This window comes from Rhineura floridana, chromosome 3, assembly GCF_030035675.1.
Source record: "Rhineura floridana isolate rRhiFlo1 chromosome 3, rRhiFlo1.hap2, whole genome shotgun sequence".
NCBI lineage: Eukaryota > Metazoa > Chordata > Lepidosauria > Squamata > Rhineuridae > Rhineura > Rhineura floridana.
In genome coordinates, this window is record NC_084482.1 from 812,627 (window position 1) to 830,972 (window position 18,346).

Genomic DNA, 18,346 nt, shown 5'->3' on the forward strand with positions numbered 1-18,346 from the left:
TCCATGTGGCTGGAGACCTATATTACATGTGGTAATAGTGTGAAAACTACTTGGCAAGTGTGATCTGCTTGTCCCTTGCATAGGTCACAGTTGCAATCAAGTACTCCCCCATCTCATGGAAATGTTTTGCAGATTTTTTTTTTAAATCGCCATAGTGGCTCAGGATGAAACGAGAAAAATGGAAGTGCGTATGCCTACAGTGTTGAGGAAAATGCATTCTGCATATACACAGACACCTTGTTTCCCCAGAAGTGATAAACCTACATCCAGACTGTATCTCTTCAGACTGCAGATGGGGACTGCAGGGGATGGGCAGTAGCTTGGTGGCAGAGGGCATGCTTCTAGGAGGGTTTGCTTAATTAAAAGGGGGGGGTGATCTAGTTGTAAATTTTAAACAGACCTGTCTAAAAGAGCCAAGCCTCTGACATTTTCTCCCATGTAAGAGAACATACAGGTTTTAAAAATATATGTATATCTAAATTGGTCATCTTCCCTTAAGCCTGTGTGTGGTACGGCTATTTTACTCATCTCTGAGAAGGGCTGCTATGCCTTTAAAGAATGTCAAAGATGGAAGAAGAATTTTGCCCAGCATAGCTTCCCCTAGTGGTACAAGAAATTTAATCTCATTGGATTCTCTATTTTGTGCAGGAGATGGGGGAGCCTGAGGCCATGCTGGCTGGAGAGGATGGGAATTGGTGTCCAACACCAGCAATAACAACCACCACCACCACTGGAGGGCCACAGGTTCCCCACCTCTGTTTTAAAGCTTATGGGAACTAGCATTTGGCCCTGGCAAAGTCTATTTTATCTTCCTCAGAACTTCAGGTATTCCCTCATCACCATGGTTGTATGTATGGGGGGGGGAATGCTTGGATGAGGTAGTGGGTATATGAATGAGTCAGAGGGTGGAGGTTAGAGGAAATGCATGTTAGTACTCATGTTTCCTGAACCTAATATGCAGAGGAGTTTAGACAAGAGAACTGTTTAGACTGCCCAATATTGCTCTGGCTCCATATATCTAGCTGGGAAACTGTAAATTTTCCTGAATGCTCTTTTTTTGTGCTTTGTTCTTCTGAAGATGAAAGCTGTCCTGTCTCTGAACTCTGCTGCGTTTCTTACCTTCTGGTTGCCTGTGGGTGAGTCCTGAATATGCCTTGTAATCCCCTGGCAGGGAGAGACAGAATCTGGAAGCTGGCTTAATCTAAGGGTGCTGCCCGACGGAGGCTTAATTTGCAAATGGATCGTTGAGATATTGCAAACAGGGTGTTAGCAACAGTTTTGTATTTTCCATGGAAAGGATAACTCTGGATGAAATGAGGTGGGTGGGATGGATATGGGCTGGCATTTTGACACCGATGATGTGTGGCTGCTGCAAAAAACTTGAATGAATAAGAAGCACACTAAACAGTCTGGAAGCACCTGAAGAGCAAAAGGTTCATGGAAATACAAAAGGGGCATGGAAAATGTCATGTGACTTGGCTGAGATGTGAGAACTTCACATATCATGAATTTCTGTGATATCACTTCATAGTAGGAAACTGTAGGTAGGTCAGGCAAACACTGTCTCATGCCATGTTTTGCACCCTGCCCTTGCTACACTTAAGTGCATTTTCTTGAGTGCACTCATGTGGATACCTACCTATCTGGATATCTGGAGCACTTAAATCAACTTACATGTTTAATTTTAGATGGCAGTGATGGTTATCGCATTCTTAATGTGAACTGACAGTGGGTTTTGTCATTGCGTTTTTTCCCTTTTATTGTCTTTCTTTTTCTTTTGTTCTTTGTTAAATTTGATATTTAAAAAATTAATTTAAAACATATCTAGTTTTGCTTAGAGTGGTGACAGTTTCCCCACAGTATATGTGTATGTCAGAACAGATGCGTGTATCACATTCTACCGGTTAACAATATGAATTATTTGCTACAGGCAAGTGGTGTCCAAAGTGGATGTTTGTCATGTATGTTGGCTCTTTTCTCTAAGGGGTGAAACTGTTAAGTTACTCTGACTCCCCTTATGTACTCACAGTGGGTCAGTTCGGACATTATACAAGTTGTTTGCAAAGCTTAACTATGATTTGTTGTGATTAGCTGAGACACCAGAATGTGAAACTATGGGTTGAAGCAGGTTTATAAAACATGGTTAGAAGCAGGCTTTCAAAACCCAATTTGTGAAAACAGTAACTTACTGTGATATCAAAATTGGGAAAAAACATGGCTGCACCTGTTGCTTCATCTGCTATAGAGGAGGCACAGGAATCCAGAGCAGAGCAGGTGGGAATGAAAGTAAAGCACCCACTTTCCTAAGCATTGCTGGCATTTTCCTAAACCCAGCCTCCTCCTCCTCACTCTGGTCATCTCCAAACTGTCAGTATTTTGTGGGAGGGACTGAAGCACATATTGGCAATTTAGGTTTGCACAATTAAAGCGGATTAAATTGCTCAGTCATGCTGTTGCAAAAAAACCACTTTAAAAAAAAAAGACTTTTTGCAGTTAGAAAAATGAAGGGAGATGCACTGAACAGGATGGGATGAATGAACGAATGATATATCAACCGTGCAAGCAAATCAAGATGAACTCAGGATGAATGTTCATTGTTGTAACCTCCCTGCAAACTAGTCAGAATGGGTGCTCAGTAAAGATTGGTGTAACCTCTGTGTAAGCTTTGTGTGAGCAAATCAGGATGAATGCTCAATGAACAGGTTGTCTGGAGGAGCCCTCTATTCTGCTCAGAAGCCTGGTCTCCTTCTCTTGCATTGGCTTTCTTTTGTACCTCAGATGTTAGCTTGTTTCTTGTAGGTGGGACGGGCTGACAAGGTGATGGGGAAAACATTGCTGATAAGCAGAGGATGCAATATGAATAGGGGCCAGTTAGAAAAATAAAAAAGAGGGGCAAAGGAACAGGATCTGCAGAACGGTGGAGAAAACAGGAGTACACAACTGGAACAGGGGACAGCAACCCAAGAGTTTTCAAGGCATCACAGCTGCACTGTCTCTTTAGAGATGCTGTCCAATAGTAGCAACAAGCAAATGCAGAATCACCTTACCAGTAGTAAGGGAAGGCAGAGCAGTTCAGTATAGCATCAATGTATTTTTAGGTGAAACAGGCAAGATGAAACCCAATGTAAACTATCTTTTGGAAAACCAACAAGCTATAGATAGTGCAAACTATGGTTTGTTGTGATGCTTGAATTGAGACAATAAGTGGAGGTGAGCATCTAGATCCTAAATATATTGCAGGGCTATAACATTTTTTACATGGTCAGTGCTTAATATGAATTTGGGTCTAGTTTATTAGCCCACAGAGCCTGTTTTCAGTGCTATCCTGAGCTCTGAAAAGTAATAACAATAGAGAGTGACTTTAACTAGTCTTCACATCCCTCCCTCAGATTAAGGCCAATGTGTCTATATCCATGGTTTTCAGGAAGGTCTTGCTGAAAGACATTTGTACTACAAGAAATATGCTTAAGATATCAGTATAAGGCTATGATAAACTGATATATTCTTTTCTTTGCCCATTACATTGTGTGAGTGCCCCTGTATAGTACAGCTTAATCAACTGCAAAGGAGCACTTTACCCCTGACAGCTGGGGTCCTTCTTGGAGAGAGAGGACCTGGTCGTGTTAATCCATGTCCTGGCAACTTCTAGGTTAGATTACTGTGATGTGTTGTACACTGGGCTGTCCTTTAAAAGCATCTGGAAACTACAGCTAGTTTGAAATGTGGTGACTAAGCTGTTAGCTGGGACTGATTGCCATGAACATTATGCTAGTGAGCACAGGGACCCCTGGAAATCTCACTGCTCGGAGATTGGGGTGGCGTGCAACACTGGTGTTAGCAGCGGGATTGAGTTTCTTGGAAGAAGCATTGGGAGAAAAGTGTGCCTGAGTCAAGGTGGAGGGGACAACAGCAACCCTCCTAGAACAGTTGAATTGATATACCAGGAACATAGGCAGGAGGACTGGCAGCAAAGGCAATGAGAGCACCAGGAGCACTGGCAACAAATGGGGGAGATTTTTGAAAGCATATTTGGAGAGAAAAAGGAGACCCCATGTGAGGAGGTGAGAGCTCTGCCTGATCAGCCGCTACAAGTGTTGAGAGTGACCCAGGAGTCCAACTGGGGTAGCTAAAGAGATCCAGAAAGTGGATGGGCAGCTGGAGGGATTGGACTGTGAGGAGTTGCAGTCAGTAGTGGAGAAGGAAGAAGAGGCTTTGATGGTCCAGGAGCCTGCCAGGGGGGAAGACACCAGCCATGAGGCTCACTGGGTGACCTTGGGCCAGTCACTGCCTCTCAGCCTCAGAGGGAGGCAATGGTAAACCCCCTCTGAATGCCGCTTACCATGAAAACCCTGTTCGTAGGGTTACCATAAGTCAGGATCGACTTGAAGGCAGTCCATTTCCATTTTTCATACATGAACCAAGGGCAAGACTAAATTATACAATCACATGAACAATATTTAATCAATAGGCACATAACCAAGATTGTAAACTGCATATACTATTGCTCAGAATATCTACTAACTGAATACAAAATCAACAATATGCATCTATTGTTATTACTAATTGTTAGGGCTAACCAAATATTCACATGGTAATATTTTCAGTGTAAAACGTGTGCTTTCAGGAATAGGAGGAATTGTTATCAGGGGAAAGAAGAAAGCCTTCCCTCTCCAGATGTTCTTATTTGTTTATTTAGCCTTCGTAGACCAGTGTGCTGCTGCTTTGGCAATGCTCCTCCCTTCTGTGTGGCTTCTCTCTCAATCACTTTGTGATCCTAGCAAATCAGGGATCATGCAATGAGTGTGATGTCACACAGCCAGATTTGATTACATGATAATGTTGTCACTGCGAGCAAGGAAACCAATGCAGAATGAGGGTAATTTTTCTTATATCTCATTGATCTTACTGTGTTTGGGAGAGCTGAATGGGGAACTGCCATCTGCATAGATGGGGGAGTGGAAATGCAGCCACTGCCTGGTATGCTATGGCTAGACAATGCAGGTGTTTCCACATGTTGCAGTAGGTGCGCTTCCTATGCCTTCACCCTCAACTTTCTTTGCCTCCACCTTCTGCATGACCACCATTTTCTGTAGAGCACCTGTCACCCCTGCAGAATGCATGAACAAATGTCCTTCTGAGCCTGTTTTCAACCTTACTAATACTAATAATTACTTCTAATCTATTGTGCTCATTGTGTTTGCCCTCCTGATCACCCTGTGATAAATGCCATATATTTTTAAAGATTCATTTTCCTAAATTATGTTTACTATTACAGAAAATGCAATATATTATCATGACATTTGACTATACTCCATTGAGCCACTATTATGACTGCTAAGTGGTTAACGCTGCACAAGAGCAGAAATATGTAAAAAGAAGCTATTATCAAGAACAAACAGCAAATATAGAACATTTTCATGTTTAACTATAAAGTATGGGATGTATCCAACCATGTAGTGATTCATATACACAGAGATCACAGAGAATTTACATAAGAGATGAGAAACCTGTGACCTTCCAAATGTTGGACTACAACTCCCATAATCTCTCACCATTGGCCATGCTGGGTGGGGCTGATGGGAGTTAGAGTCCAACAACATATGGAAAAGCACAGGTTCCCCTGTCCTGATTTACAGGCAGAGATAGATCTCCATCTGATTCCTGCACCAAACAGTGTTTAAAAGAGACAAACCCTACTGAGTTCAATGGGACTTATTCTAAAGTAAGTCTAAGGCACTGGGAAGTTAACCTCCATGTTAGGGAGTCCCTGACTTCCCAAGGAATCAAGTTGTAAATTCAGAATAAACCATAGGCAAAGATACAGATATTCTAGGTATCTCTCATTTTCACAGGTTCTGCTTACTTTAAATGGACTACCTGCCTTTGAGCACAATAAGAACATAAGAAGAGCCTGCTGGATCACACCAGTGGCCCATCTAGTCCAGCATCCTGTTCTCACAGTGGCCAACCAGATGCCCAGGGGAAGCCCGCAAGCAGGACCCGAGTGCAAGAACACTCTCCCCTCCTGAGGCTTCCGGCAACTGGTTTTCAGAAGCATGCTGCCTCTGACTAGGGTGGCAGAGCACAGCCATCATGGCTAGTAGCCATTGATAGCCCTGTCCTCCATGAATTTGTCTAATCTTCTTTTAAAGCCATCCAAGCTGGTGGCCATTACTGCATCTTGTGGGAGCAAATTCCATAGTTTAACTATGCACTGAGTAAAGAAGTACTTCCTTTTGTCTGTCCTGAATCTTCCAACATTCAGCTTCTTTGAATGTCCACGAGTTCTAGTATTATGAGAGAGGGAGAAGAAGTTTTCTCTATCCACTTTCTCAATGCCATGCATAATTTTATACACTTCTATCATGTCTCCTCTGACCCGCCTTTTCTCTAAACTAAAAAGCCCCAAATGCTGCAACCTTTCCTCGTAAGGGAGTCGCTCCATCCCCTTGGTCATTCTGGTTGCCCTCTTCTGAACCTTTTCCAACTCTATAATATCCTTTTTGAGATGAGGCAACCAGAACTGTACACAGTATTCCAAATGAGGCCCTTTTTTAATGTAAAAAACAGTTGTGTGGTGTTTTTCTTTCTTTCCTTCCTTCTTTGTACAAACTGCCAATGCTATTCCACTATGGATCTGCACATGTGCATACATGCCCACAAATGTTTTCTAAAAGTGCAGAGGTTCTTTCTAAATAGCTTCATTTTACTTTGTCTAAAATTATAAGCTCTGTATTATATACAATTTGTTCACTCACCGACCTGCTTCAAGATCATCTGCCCCAAACTGAGACTGCATTTACAGCTATCAAATTAAGTTCAATTACAGAGGATTTATTTCTCCACAATAAGAGAAACATTTAAGACCAACACTTCACACCAAAAGATGTTATAAATGCCAATTAGCCTATTCACTATTCAAGTTCAAGTTTTGGATGTGTGATTTCCAAATGCTTGGATCACTTCCCCACAGCCAACCTGCCATCACTACCCTTTGTCTCCCTGACCAGTTCAAGTGTCTTGTAACCACCTCCTTAACATCTGCTTGAAACCAAAATGAACTGTCCACTACTGGGCTCCTTTTGAAGACTAGGAAATTGCAGTTAGTACAGAATTTAGGAGCTTATTTTCTTACATTTATATTCTGCTCTTCTGTTGTTATGGAAGCCAATACACTGTATATGTGCCGCCCCCAGCTGAATGCAGCTGCTAGGATAACTACCTAGGGCCAGATCTTGGCAACATCCTCACCCCTATGCTTAAAGAGCTACCTTGGCTTCTGGTCCATTCCTGAATATACTTCATACAGTGCTGACGATGACTTTAAAGGTCTACATGGCTTGGGACCTGGATACATAAAGGAATACCATCTCTGTTGTCCTTTTGATGCCTACTAAAGACCTTCCTCTTCCAACAAGCTTTTGAAGGAGAGATCTTTCCTAGTCTGCATCTCTATTGTTATTATTTCTAGAAGTTTTATAATTTCTCTGTTTGCCACCCTGGCTCCTCCGGGAGGAGGGTTGGGATATACAATTAATATACAATTAATTAATTAATAACAATAAAGTAAGAGCTCTGTGTGTTGATATTTCTGAAGGCTTCCCCCAGAAATGATCATATATGCAGTGAAGGAGGGCCTGCTGACTGCCCATCTATTGCTTAGCAGCAAAGTAAATGGCAGCCGGCAGGTCCTCCTTCACTATCTGCGTGATTTATTAACCATCACTTACATTTATATAGTGAATTGGAGAACTCATGGTCTTCCAGTTGTTGTTTCTGTTGGGAGCTGTAGTCCAATAACATCTGGAAGGCATCAGGTTGCCCATCCAGGTTAATGTGGTATAGTGGTTAGAGTGTTGGACTAGAAACTGGGAAACTAGAGCTCAAATCCCCTCTTGGCCATGAAGCTCACTGGGTGACCTTGGGCCAGTCATCAACTCTCAGCTTGGCCTACCTCACAGGGTTCTTGTGAGAGGATAATATGGAGAACCATGTATGCCACCGTGAGATCCTTGGAGGAAAGATGGGATATAACTGCAATTAGAAAAATCCTAGCTTTTGGGTGTTCAAATTCTGTTGTATTTTTTTACAAGAACCCTGTACAATAAAAGTTATTATCCACGTAATACAAAGTGGGTTCTGATTAACAGTGGCTGAAAACCTCCTAGTGAGTTTGTGGCACAGAGAAAATTCACACTTGGGACCTGGGATTTCTAGCTCAATTTCTTAACCATTAGGCTACACCAGCTTCCATTTTCATCCTCTTCAGCTTTCCCTGTCAATTGGTGTGGGAGCTTTCAGAGTTTTTAACAGGCAAACCTCTCACATGGTGGGGCTGCTGTCATGTGGTTGCAATGGACAGCCATGCTCTTAGAGGTCACTAGTGCTGGTGGCAATCAGGACAACTTGTGGGTTGGTGTGGGAAGACCTTTGTCCCCTGTCCTATCCCAGATCTTCTTGTCCCTGGATCTGCAGGCGGGGGGGGGGAGTCTGATTTCACCCAGAGGTTTTTTCCAGATGTCAGCCTCCCTTTTAATATTGAAAGAGTTATATAGCCACATACACTTTTTAAAATGAAAATAAAAACAATGCACAACTTTCCCTCCCTCAGCAGTGACCTCCTGTTCCAGAGCTTTTCCTCTTTCCTAAAAAAAGTCAGTGCTGCTGACATTAGTGAGCTAGACGGACCATGGTCTGACTTGGTATAAGGCAGCTTTCTATATCTCTCTGAGTGTGGATCCCAAATTGCCCATGTAGTGATGAAATTTAACACCTACCTGAGGTAAAATAATGACAGTAGTTACGACTCAGAACTCCAGCTTTGGAGTAGAGCGAATGTGACAGTGCTGGCCAGCTGCATGTCTGTCTGCCTTGTTATACCATGAACCTAAGAAACCAGTTTCTAGGTTAATGAGATTGCTGTTTGATTACTCTGTCTGGGACTATCACTGTGGCTTTGCCTTGTCTGGGATTGAACAAAGGTCTTGTTACATGCATCCCCAATCTCTGAGCAAGGAGAGATTTCAGGGTTTTAGCTTGTACCTTAGGTTTAGTTCCCTTGGAGTGAAGGGCACTGGAGACTTTTTCTGTGATGATTTTTTCTGTGATAGAAGATTTTATTGACATATATACATATATATATACAGGCTAAGCATAAGATGGCTCACCCCATTAAGACTACAACAGATCCTGCTAGGTTTCTAAAGGAGCCGCAGAACCATGGCACTGGATTCATCACAGAGCAAGCCAAGCTTCTGCGTCTGTTTTAGACCCAGTTTTCAGACAGCCGTACACAGACACCTTGATGGCATCACTTCCAAAAAAGGGAGGATGAAGAAAGACAGGCTTTCAGAAGGATCTCCAGCACAGAAGGGTGTCCAGGGTCACAGTTTCTGTGACAACATATCCCATATACTTGGCCATGTCTTTCGTTATGCAAAGGCCCAGTCTCCCAGCAAAAGCTTGTCCACCCAATTTGACCTCTTCCCCCCCCCCACCTATAGGGCCCCCTTGACTCATTTGATGAAGACTTTGATGTTTCCCCACTGACTAGCAGAAGAAAGCAAACACCTATACTTTTTATTTATATTTCTTAGCAGAACTGAATCAAATTTGCAGTCACATTAGCCCCTTCTCAGGGGCTGAAGCCCACCAAATGTCAGACTGTGCAGTGGGGGCTGTGGTAGGTGCTTTTAAGGTTTGTTTGTTTCCCCTCCCCCCCCCAAAAAGGCTGATGCCCTTTCCTGTGGTTTTGTGGGCAGTTTAAATGAAGGTAGAGAAGCCTTCAAAAGAATACTTACAGTATTTAGGGAAAGGCTTCAGCAATTACATTTGCCATGGTGAGTGTGGTGCTGGCTTTCTGGTGATCATGACAAGGAGCCAGCCTTCTTCCCGTTTATGAATCTACAGAGGTGGGCAGAGATTTATTTATTTATTTATTTATTGCATTTGTATACTGCCCCATAGCTGCAGCTCTCTGGGCGGTTTACAATAATTAAAAACATTAAAAACAAATATACACATTTAAAAACACATTTTTTAAAAGTAATTTAAAAACACATGCTAAAATGCCTGGGAGAAGAGGAGAAATCACCCTGGAAGTTCAGTTGTGAGGTAATATTTAATGTAAGTGGTCCAGGTAGCTGATCAGATGTTTATTTAGAGGATAATTCCACCTTCTCAATAGCTTTCAGTGTTGTTGTAAAAAGAAGGAATTCACCTGTGTAAGTGGCTTGAAAACAATACCAATAATATTTTTCTGCTCAGGGAGTTCTCCACACAGGTCCAATGAAAACATGTGGTCGGCATGCACTGGAGCCAGAGTAAACAGTAATGTTTATACAGCCTAAATCTGGCAAGAATAAAATCTCTACAACATTTAGCAACATGCAGATTTGTAAAGTAGGCAGCTAACTGGGTAGGATTATTGTAAGAGATACCTAAGCAGCAAGGTGAACAGGTTGTACATGAATGAACCAGAAGAGATTGAAAAGAAATGGGCCAAAGTCTTCGTTTTACCAGGCAGATGCATCATTATGTCCCATTTAAAGATGGAGGAATGGTGAGAGTCCAGTATAGGCAGCTAGCTTTGTCCAAACACTACAATAGGTGTTCCCAGGCAAATACGCTAACAGCCCTGTTCTCATTTTAAGATCTTAAGTCAAAGCTTTAAGACTGCCAACCAAGCTCTTACCTCAAAAATGCACTGTCTTGTTTCCAAAAGTAGAACTGCATTAGGTTCATATTTTGGGATCTGTAGAAGGCCTCGTAGAGATTTAACTTGAGCTACATTTGACTCAAGACAACACTCCCCTAATTCAAACAGCAGCTCCATAAAGAAATTGGGAGTTTATCCTAGCCCATCCTTATACACACATACATGTTCCCTAGCAGTCCCAATGCACAAGTGCCTTCAGCCAGGGTTGGTCCTTGCTCTGTCCATACCTGGTGCTCATGCAGAAAAGGGTGACTGCAGAACGGACCCAGGTCATGGGGTCTGCACCCCAAGATGCATACTTCCATCATGAGGCAGGGGAGATACTTGGATTCTTAGAACTGGTACAGGCCCAATTCTCTATCTGCTTCATTGCTGTCTATTTGTTTCTGAGCTCAATTAAAATAGTTTTAGTTTTACAGCCCTCCATTATCTAGTATGTGCTTGTACTTTGAAGGAAACATGGGGACGGAGGTGAGGTGAAGGGGGCTAGGAATGTCTGTGAGAGATTTCTTAACACCCTCATCAAACTACACAAGGTTCTTTGGGGACCATCATGACAGTTGAAATAATATAAGACAGATATATGTCCATAGTGTAGATGTGCCCTCCAAATGGTGATTGAATTATATTACAATATGTTCTTAGTGAGCAATCTCTCATCTATTTTTATATATTTCTTTCTTGTAGTACACCTCCTTGACACTTGTAATGTGACCATCCACCCCAAGGCATCTGTTGTGGTGTTTGGAGGGTCTGTGAATCTAAACTGCACCACTTCATGCACCAATTATACCCAGATGAAATGGGAGGTGTCTCTGAAAGGAGCAATTGAGATAGGAGATGGATGGAGTACTCTAAACATCACCAGTGCAACTGAATGGGACCTTAAACCTCTGTGCCTAGTCATAACAGAAGGCTCTGATCCACTCACCAGTGCTGTCATCTATGTTTACAGTGAGTATTGTATTTATATTATTTCAGAGCTAGGATGTAGCTGGAGGCTATGCAATCTAGTCCCTTCCTCCCATATTTAATTTCCTGGGGGGGAAAGAGGTCTCGTGTTGCCATCTCACCCGCTACCCTATAGCAAAATGCCAGCTCACAACTACTGGGTGTAAAGAAAGGGAAAGGCTAGGAGACTGCCTTGTAAGATAGTCCAGATGTGTCCTAAAACTATCCAATAATGTTGCTACCACACTCCTTCCTGATACTTACAGCCTCTAGGTGGGAGTGAATTTCTGGGAGATGAACAGCAAATACTTAAATGGAGACCCTGAGATACCCAGTTTGCTTGTCTCTCTCTCTGGGGCAAAAGAAACTTGCTTTTCCCCACCAAGATCCCAGTCATCTTAAAAGGGGCAGCTCCTTAAAGCGGAACATGATGGATTTAGTTACAGAATCTGCTCTTTTCAAATACTTCTAAGTAAAATTTTCAAAGGATGTCATCAACAGCCCCCCTTTTTTATTCACAGTAGCAATTTGTTCATAAATCATTATCAGTGTTCTTGCTGTTAGTAACCATTGTTTTGCAATGAAGTCTGTAACAGAAGGCTGTTGCATTAGTCCCTTATCTTCTTCCCGTAATTTCTCTAATTTATCCTTCAGGGAGTCCTGATCAGACATAGATTATTTTCCTTATGGTAGTAGACTTTCAGCTAAGTAGAGGGGCTCATCTATGTCCTGAGCAGCATATCTGTAACAGGGACTGTGACAAAGGGCTTATCCATATGGGAGCATTTCTTCATAGTAAAGACACATTTTTTTACCTCCATTGTTGATTTCTCCGTCTGCACTGCATGCTCCATGCTAGCTGCAAACACAGTCTTTTCCATGCACAAGTAGGCATTCCTCCATGAAGGATCAATCATGCTGTTTCCTAATGATCTCACCCTCTTGTTTTACATTTCCAGTCCCTGTGTTTGCTAGGGAACTGAGCATACGTGTTTTATTTTAAACAGCCATAGTAGATTCCCTTAAAAAAAAAAAAAAAAACACCACCCGCAAGTGCAAGCATTTCCACCTCCTCTGGTTGCTTCAATTGCTTTATTTGCATTTAGCCAAAGGCCATTGCATAACAAACAAACAACAATAAAACAATAAAATACATATAAAACCGAACAACATATAGTTACTGACGTACCAAGGATTGTTAATTTAAAATTTTGACATGGTTGGCTCTGATCTTTCTAGCTGCGAGAGCAAAATTTGCCACCGCAATTGTGACCATATTTTGCTTGTCCCCCAAGAGGTCTGCTATTAAAGTATCGGGAGGACACCCCTCTCTAATACTTGTCAAGGGCTCCAAGAATTTATACCTCCTCTGGTTGCTAGATAACTGGGTATGCACAGATTTCTGTATTTCCGCAAAACAGTCTAGATCAGAAGTCCCAAAATATTTTCCCCCTGCTTTACCATATTAAAATTGTCAATGGTCTTGGCAGACAACTTAATGAATTTTCTTCCTGTTTTAGCCATTGTAATGTGCTATGCTAGATGCTGTATGATTTTTAATTGTATTTGTATTGCTGCTATTATTTCTTATATATTGTATCTTTTTCAACTTTCAACCCTCAAAAGCTACTTAATTGCCTCAGCAAGCTGAGGGGGAAGGGCTAGTCTCCTAAAGCATAACCAGATACTGATCTTTCTTTAGATATGTTAAATCAAGCATTGAGCAGGACAATTAAGGTTACAAACAAATCAGCTGGACAAAACCTGAGAAAGGTCAGTCCAATAGCTACAAGCAGACAACAGATTTCCTTGAAGATATATAAAAATGAAGGTTTTATGGTTTTGCAATGAATAATTACAAACCGTTTAAATGTGTTTCCTGTTGATATACAGCTGTACAAAATTACAGATTTACACCAAAGTGCAAAACGAAAGAAAAAAACAACCACTAGATATGCTTTCTTTTGAACAGGGAAATCTGGACGTGCAGAATGAAAAAGGGGGGCACAGATAGAACACCTGGGGGGTAGAGAAAAAACTGTCTCCAGCAAGTGGGAAGGGGTCTGGTCGACCGAGCTTGATGACAGGACTGGAAACCACTATGGAATGACAATTAGTGACCACTTCCTCTCATCAGCTCCAGGAGACCATGCTGAAAATAGCCCATTGCTGGTTCACTACCCCAGTGTGGATCTCAAGGGTGCATCGCATCATCTCCCACAAGTGCTGGACTGGATGCGATTCAATTGGCATGTATCACCATATGTGGTGGTTGTGTGAGAAAGTGCAAGACTTTTGGACCTGAATATTTGAAGAAATTAAGAAAATAACTGAACAAAACATTGACCAGACACCACAATTGGCTATCCTAAACCTTTTCATAAACTCAGATAGAGACATAAAATGCAAAACACTTGTGGGACATCTGCTCATGGATGCAAGAGTTAAGATTGCATAACACTGGAAAGACTTAAAAGGGGCCAAGCTTGGTTACTAGTTTGGCGTATCGCCTTTATGGAAAAGCTAACCTCTAAGCTCAGACAGGCTGGAGGACTCACAACAAAAGATTTTGTGGATGCTTGCTACTTGTTTATAATACACGTCAGTCAGGTGGGACATGGATGGTCTCCACCAGCTCAATATACTACCAGCTGGAATGATTGCTACAAAATGTAGTGACCCTTTTCGGGGGGGAAATGGAACACTCAAAATATTAATTTCTTCTTCTTCTTCAATCCTTTAAACATAATTTAATCAATAAAAGTACACACCATTGTTTTTTGTTTTTGTTTTTGTTTTTTTTTTAATAATTTTTATTCAAATTTTTCAAAAGACAAACAAAACAAAGTCAAAAAACATAACAATACAACAAAAAAAATAAAATAAAAAGTTGACTTCCGATTTGTCGCAGATCAGCTATAAGTATATAATATACATCAAACCTGTCCCTTAATGTATACATACAGGATCACTTTTCTCCATAGGCTGTCTTAGTTAATCGTCAAATCCAATATCATCATTTTATTTTGATCTTTCAACAAAAAGTCTAAGAGAGGCTTCCATTCCTTAAGAAATGTATCTGTCGATTTTTCTCTAAGTAGACATGTCAATTTATCCATTTCTACTAAGTCCATTAATTTCAATAGCCATTCTTCCATTGTTGAGGGGGGAATAGGGGATATAGATAGGGATTGATAGCAGGATAGTTAAATATTTGGGGGTAGAAATTTATTCATATCATATTATATTTTGGGAATAGAAAAACTTGCAATAGTCAGTCAGTCATTTTATCTGTATGTTATGTAGTTTCATTGAAAATTCTGCAATAAGATATATATTTTTAAAAAGAAGGCAGTAAGTAAGAGGCGGTAGCAGCTGGAAGAGTGAAGAGGAGCAGCCATGTGGGTGGGAGGGAGGGCACTTGGGACATGAGGGCGGGGAGGGGAGGGAGGGTTGGAGTAAAGTGGGCTGCGTGTCCATTCTAGGTGCTTCCTTTCTCCGAGTGACCTGTGGTGGCAGTGAGACCTCCAAACAAATGCACATGGTTCCACTCTGCTTCTTTCCCTCACTCCCCACTCCTGTCCCCTTACACCAAAGGGAGAAGAGGGAAGTAGACGGTGAGAGCAAGGGTGGAATCCTCCTCAACTGCCGCCTCTTTCTCTCCCTTTCTTTCTGAGGCAAAGGGGTGAGGAGTGGCCTTCCCTTATTTTCTCTCCCTCACCTCCCCATCACCACTCCCTTCCCCTTAGCCTGGTAATGGCATGGCCTGTGTGGGACTGCACAAACATGCACGGGGAGGGGAGAGTCTGCTGCTGCCGCTGCTTGCCTCTTTCTACATCGTTCACATTGCAGGAGTCTCTGGTGGGTTATGGGAAGGGGTTGCGAGAAGGCCAGAGGACCCCCCTGCCCCTACACACACCCCTCCCACTCAGGACATGTTCGCCGTCATATCTGTGCTCTCCTTCTGCTGTTGCTGCTGCGGCTGCCACTGGTCCACGCAGCATGCAAAGGCTGAAGCCACCCTTCTCCATGAGGGGTTAAGGAGCTGGGAGCTCAGGAAGAGCAATCAGCAGCTGGTCTCCTTGGGGGGCAGGGCGGGGAGCCAGGAATGGAAGTTGCTCACACGTGTTCACTTTGTTCTAGCAGTCCTGAAGACTTCCTTTAAAAATTAATAAATAATTCCTCTCTTGGCTCTTTGCAGCCCTGCCAGAATGACTTCCCAGCCCCTCTGGGGGTCACGGACCCCAAGTTGGGAACCACAGGGTTAGGCCATGAAGTCGCAGACATTTTCCTCCTTTGCTTAATGGACACAAAGTCCCGATCTTGCTGTATGCCAATGATGTGGTACGTGTCTTATCCTGAGATTGGGCTTAGAAGAATGTTGGTGAGTTTGGCTGACTACTCTGAAGAGGAGAATCTGAGGATTAATTATGATAGAACAAAAATAGTTGTCTTCGGTAGTAGCAGAACCAAGCACAGATGGTCAATTAATGCTCGGCAAATAGAGCAATGACCCTTTAAAAAATACCTGGGTACTTTATTTCAGGAGTCTCTGTCCTGGATGGAGCATCTTAATATAGCTTTAACAACTGCTTATTGCTCTGTGGGGGGCATTTTGAAATGTTTCTAAAGGCAGCCAAGTAATACTTCCAGCACTTAAAATATTTCAGGGCAAAGTATTTACACAGCTCCTGTGCAGGGCCAAAATCTGGGGATGGAATGAGATGGTGCTTGCCCAGCTGGAAATGTCCAGAACAATTTCTTAAGGAAAATCTTGGGTCTCCCCAGCCAAGGTACCCCTGCTGTGCACTTAAGGATGGAGGCTGGGCTGCCCTCAATTGCAGTTTGAGTCTGTGTGATACTGTAAAAATATTTCAAGAAGCTTGACAGCCTCTTCGAATATCACTTAGTTAAATCTTGTTACTGAAACTACAGGGAGGGGAACCAGTAGGCAATTATATTGCCCTATATCCTGTAAATGTATTCTTTGCCCTCACTAGAGGACGTTACACACTCATTATTTTGCCAGTTCCAGTGCGTCTCCACCTTTCTCTTCTGAAAAACAAGGGGCACATGATCAGAGCTTGGAAAAGTTACTTTTTAAAACTACAACTCCCATCAGTCCCAGCCAGCATGGCCACTGGATTGGGCTGATGGGAGTTGTAGTTCACAAAAGTAACTTTTCCAAGCTCTGCACATGATGCTGCTCAAACCCCGCCCCTTTTTACTGTAAAACCTGGTGGGAGCAGCTTGAGTGTTTTCTTAAAATTCAGCTTCAAAGAGATTTCGCAACTGATCGGCAGATCAACCCATTTCCCCTCCAGGTGTGACTCATGGAAACGCTTTGTTTTAGCAACTAATATGTTTACAGCCTGAGCTTGGAGTTCTGAAGTTGGATTGAAGCTGGCTTGGGGGAAAGCTCATCAAAGTACAGTATTCTATAAGAAACTATGAGATACCTGTGGATTGAGGGTAATATCATTGGTGCACGGATACAAAATACAGGGGTGAGAGTGGATTGGAGCCAGAGTAAATGGTAACGTATACACAGCCTAAGTGCTCCCTTGTTTAAAGGCACAAGCAAATGCTGCATGAGGGTTATGTTCTCCTTGACTCCTTGGCATAATATTTAAATTAAACCTTATACATAAGGGCAGGGATTGCCATTTGAATATTTTTTTTAAATAATAATAATATGGGCTTAATATGACAAATGGGTCATTCAAATATTTTAAACAGGTTGTTGACAATAGGGGGGGTTTTTTTAGCCTATTGGATTTTCTATATAAATGGTAAATCTGAATTAAAGGGGACATATTCAGACTGGCATATTGATGCAGTTGCCATTGTGTGGATGCTGCAAAACACTTGCATGTAGTGTGAGCAACACCAATCCCACATCTGGGAGCACCCTAACATAAATTCAGAGAAGAAAATGAAGAAAACAGTTAGCAAATTATAACATAGTAAATGATGTTTCTACAAGTGGCAAAAAAACAATCGTACAATTATACAAAAAGTAATAAAGGATCATAATTTTCCACATACCACTTTGCCATTTCCTTAAAAGAGTTTCCTCTCATAATCTTATTCAAAGAAAAGTTATGTCCATGAAGCTTACAATTTCCACCCAGAGTTGTATAGGCATACTGTTCCCTACGGCCTGGGCCAATTTCACTACTTTACTTTTCCGTTTCATAATCATACTGAAGGAGTAATCTATGCATTTTAGATGGGTGGTGCTTATCATTGTTTAATATTAATTTCTGAAAGATTATCTCTTCCCTTAGTTTGTTATTAGATCTTGACTAGGGATGGGAAGACCCGTCCATTTCGGTCCTCTCAGGTTCTCACTTTCCTAATGTTAAATTCAGTCCTATACATTTCTGCAGCAATCCATGCATTTTTTTAAAAAAACCTCATGCAAATTCTGTTCGGTATTATGAAAATACCAGAGAGAAATAGGAACTAATTTGGTTGGTCCTATTTCTTAGCAGAGATATAAAAATACAAGCCGCAGAATGAGAATAAACCAGCCCCACCTTTCTGTATATAAACAACAACTGTCACAATCTTTTAGGTAAAAGAAAAGATTGTTTACTTACGACCTCATATGTTAGGAACATAGGCTCTATAGCTTAGAAGAAAGAAAATAGGAGTCTCAGTTCATTTTAGTGG

The 18,346-nt window shown here is 41.9% G+C and overlaps 1 protein-coding gene across 6 annotated transcripts in view; it reads left to right on the plus strand.

The window, feature by feature from the left end:
* The first annotated feature begins 659 nt into the window (after window positions 1-659).
* LOC133379127 (intercellular adhesion molecule 3-like) overlaps window positions 660-18,346 on the plus strand; it is an 81,820-nt gene continuing 64,133 nt past the window's right edge. For 3 of the 6 annotated variants that reach the window (XR_009761118.1, XR_009761117.1, XM_061613744.1), the window contains exons 1-2: window positions 971-1,136; window positions 11,405-11,671. Coding sequence is in view for 4 of the 6 variants with exons in the window: in XM_061613744.1 (XP_061469728.1) it covers window positions 1,079-1,136; window positions 11,405-11,671 (325 nt within the window). In the remaining 2 variants the exon portion in view is untranslated. Of the gene's footprint in view, window positions 826-970; window positions 1,137-1,458; window positions 1,545-11,404; window positions 11,672-18,346 lie in introns of those variants that run through there. The other 3 variants (XM_061613745.1, XM_061613746.1, XM_061613747.1) reach the window with 3 other exon arrangements.